This window comes from Salvelinus sp. IW2-2015, unplaced genomic scaffold (assembly GCF_002910315.2).
Source record: "Salvelinus sp. IW2-2015 unplaced genomic scaffold, ASM291031v2 Un_scaffold2806, whole genome shotgun sequence".
Classification (NCBI taxonomy): Eukaryota; Metazoa; Chordata; class Actinopteri; order Salmoniformes; family Salmonidae; genus Salvelinus; species Salvelinus sp. IW2-2015.
In genome coordinates this window covers 72,071-75,288 of record NW_019944106.1, presented here as the reverse complement: position 1 = coordinate 75,288, position 3,218 = coordinate 72,071, and the positions used below count along the sequence as shown (strand labels likewise).

The following is a 3,218-nucleotide window of genomic DNA, read 5'->3' as shown; positions in this document are numbered from 1 at the left end:
GTTGACCAACCAGCACAAGATAACACATACTGACTAATCGAGTGAACCAACCAGTACAGGAGTTAACACATACTAAATGACTAACGAGGTGCCAACCAAGCAGCAGGAGTAACAACATTACTGACTAACGAGGTGACAACGCAGCACAAGGAGTAAACATACTGAATAACGAGTGACCAACCACAAGTAAAAGAGAGTAACAATACTGACTATGAGGTGACCAACCAGCACAAGAGATAACACATACATGACTCAACGAGGTGACCAAACCAGACAGGTAACACATACTGACTAACGGAGGTGACAACCAGCACAGGAGTACACATATGACTACAGCAGGTGAAAGCACAGCACAGGAGTAACACATACTGACTAATGAATGACCAATCCCATCACCCTCCCTCAGCCCCCTCAGCCTCCTCCAGCCTCCCGCAGCCCACCTTCAGCCTCCCCAGCCACCTCACCTCCCTCATTCGCCCTCAAGCCCACCCCAGCCACCCTTCAGCCACCCAGCCACCTCAAGCCACCCGTCAGCCTCCCCTCAGCTCCCTCAGCCGAACCCTTCAGCCACCGCCAGTCTCCCTCAAGCCCCGCTCAGCCACCCAAGCCTCCCTCAGCCTCCTCAGCCTCCCTAGAGTGGAAAAGCTTCAACAAATTGCTGTACTGCAGTGGGTATTATTTGCAGATGTGTTGCTAGGGCAACAGCAAGGTAGGTATGTAGGCAGTTTGCCATGTGACTCCCTTTCTGCATTCAACACTACAGATTGGCCTGTAACTCTCCAAAATCAGGATGGTTCGTTCGCTGAGCCAGAATATGGCAAACTTGTAGTTGTATTCAAGGTTTAAAAAGGCTTTTAAAGTTCTAATTTCCACTTTTAAATTCAGAACTTGATTTTCCACCTCAAGCTACCCTTCCAGCCACCTCAGCACCCCTCAGCCACCCTCAAGCTTCCTTCACCACCTCAGCCACCCCTCCAGCCACCCCAGCCCTTCCCGCCTCCCTAAGCGCACCCCTCAGCCACCGCAAGCCCCCCCTCAGCCTCCCTCAGCCTCCCTCAGCCACCCTCGCCCCCTCAGCCACCCCAGCCACCCCTCACCTCACTCAGCCACCCCTCAGCGCACACCCAGCACCCCTCAGCTCCTTTAGCCACCCCTCAGCACCTCACACCCGCCACCCAGCCACCCTTAGCCACCCTCAGCCCCCAGCCCGTCAGCCTCCCTCAGCCCCGCCTCAGCCACCCCTCAGCCACCCCAAGCCTCCCTCAGCCACCCCTCAGCTCCCTCAGCCTCCCTCCAGTCCTCCCCCAGCACCCTCAGCCACCTCAGACTCCCTCAGCCTCCCTCAGCCACCCCTTCAGCCACCCCAGCCTCCCTTCAGCTACCCCTCAGCCTCCCTCAGCCACTCAGCCACCCCTAGCCCCCTCAGCCACCTCAGCCTCCCTCAGCCACCTCAGCCACCCTCAGCCACCCTCGCCACCCCTCAGCACTCCAGCTCCCTCAGCCTCCCTCAGCCACCCTTTAGCCTCCCTCAGCCTCCCTCACCACCCAGCCTCCCTCAGCCTCCCTCAGCACACCCTCACCACCCCTCGCCTACCTCTAGTCTCCCCTCAGCCACCCCTCAAGCCCACCCCTAGCCACCCCAGCCTCCCTCAGCCCTCCCTAGCCCGCCTCAAGCCTCCCTCAGCCTCCCTCAGCTCTATTTGCAAATGTGTTTCTAGGCAACAGCAAGTAGGTATGTAGAGGTTTGCCATGTGACTCCCCTTTCTGCATTCAAAACGTACAGATGCTTAAACTCTCCAAATAGGAAGGTTTGTCGGGGCACAGAATAATTGCAAACTTGTAGTGTAATTCAAGGTGTTAAAACAGGCTTTTACAAGTTTGTGTAATTCCACTTTTAATTCCAGACTTTGATTTGCCCGAACAAATGTATCATCCCCTAAAAAAATGTTTTTTTCCATGAATTAAAATCCAAATAATAATTCACATTTCTGGTTTCTGCAGGATTATTTTCCTGCTKTGAGAAATTGGGTCAAATKAAGATMCGGCATCTGTATACAGTCTCTCTTTGAACTCTGCTGACTATAGTCTACGTATACACGTCCCAGCTGTAATAGGCTTCGTTATATGACTATAGCGGCAGTTGATGCGGTCTCTACTGGCTCTTTCGCAGCAGGTTCATTAACTTTAATGGAATCTCCATGGCCTCAGATTATGGGCTGCGGGTTAATGTGGATTCAGTTAAATACTTATTTGAAACACTGAAGCCCTTTTCCTGTCGTCAATTACCAAAAGCTCCATCTTTGGCCTCCTGGGTGGAATGTTATTAATATTTTTTCATAATTAAATCAAGATGAAAAAAAAAGTAAACTGACAAATCTAGTGTTTATATGTCAAACGGTTGTGTTATATTCCAGTCTTCTGTAATGTATATAAAGTGTAATATTGGGATGCAAACTGTAATACTGTAATAACTGTAAAACTGTAATACATTTCAACTCTATATCTCACATGGTACAGGTGTCGTCTTTTGTTTTAAGGACATAACCATGTGTGTGAGGTGTATACTTTCGTTTCAAAGTAGATTTCTTTAAGACTACCCAGAAGCACTCTGTGTGTCCCTGATTTAGCCCACTGCAGTAAAATGTTCAAATGCTTTGTATTGTTGTAAACCACATAAGTGTAAGAAAATTTATTAATCAAAACAATTCATTAATTTATCTGATGAATGTTTAGAGATTGGTCTTTTATTGAACTTCTAGGTATTTATTATATAATGTTATAGTTACCCTTAGATACAAATTGACTGTACTGTGTATCAATCCACCTCGTCATTTGTTATTTAATGTTTTTTTATTATTGGTCAAATCTGACAGATTTTGGTCTCAAGTCTCTTGTTAAAAGTGCTGTAAAATAAAAATAAAAACAATGATTCCCACACACTATCTACCTCTTGACAACAAACTGTACTGTCACTGAGCGTAACTGACATTCTCTCTCTGAATGAAATAACAGCTTTCCCCATAGTGACAGGGCTAGGGAAGGGCTGTCTATACAGACCGGAGAGGGGTGGCTCAGGAGGCCAGGGTACGGTCAGGTTAACACATCTCTCTCTCTCTCTCTGTCGGGACAGAAGATAGTAACAGTCTAGAGACTCAGCTGCCTCCAGTGAAGACAAGTGTGGCGTCTGGTGGTCGATTGGTTAATACAGTGGGGTTGCA

The 3,218-nt window shown here is 48.5% G+C and overlaps 1 protein-coding gene across 1 annotated transcript; it reads left to right on the top strand.

The window, feature by feature from the left end:
* The first annotated feature begins 379 nt into the window (after positions 1–379).
* Positions 380–1,634, top strand: LOC139025521 (uncharacterized). The gene is made up of 2 exons (XM_070440668.1): positions 380–668; positions 907–1,634. Exons 1-2 carry the CDS (start codon positions 380–382, stop codon positions 1,632–1,634), a joined length of 1,017 nt encoding a protein of 338 aa, XP_070296769.1.
* Positions 1,635–3,218: the final 1,584 nt, after the last annotated feature.

Excerpts from the sequence above, each read along its gene's own strand:
- LOC139025521 (XM_070440668.1), top strand. The coding sequence starts at position 380 with ATGACCAATCCCATCACCCTCCCTCAGCCCCCTCAGCCTCCTCCAGCC. Across the intron at positions 669-906 it reads CAACAAATTGCTGTACTGCA|CTACCCTTCCAGCCACCTCA; the intron begins GTGGGTATTATT and ends TTCCACCTCAAG.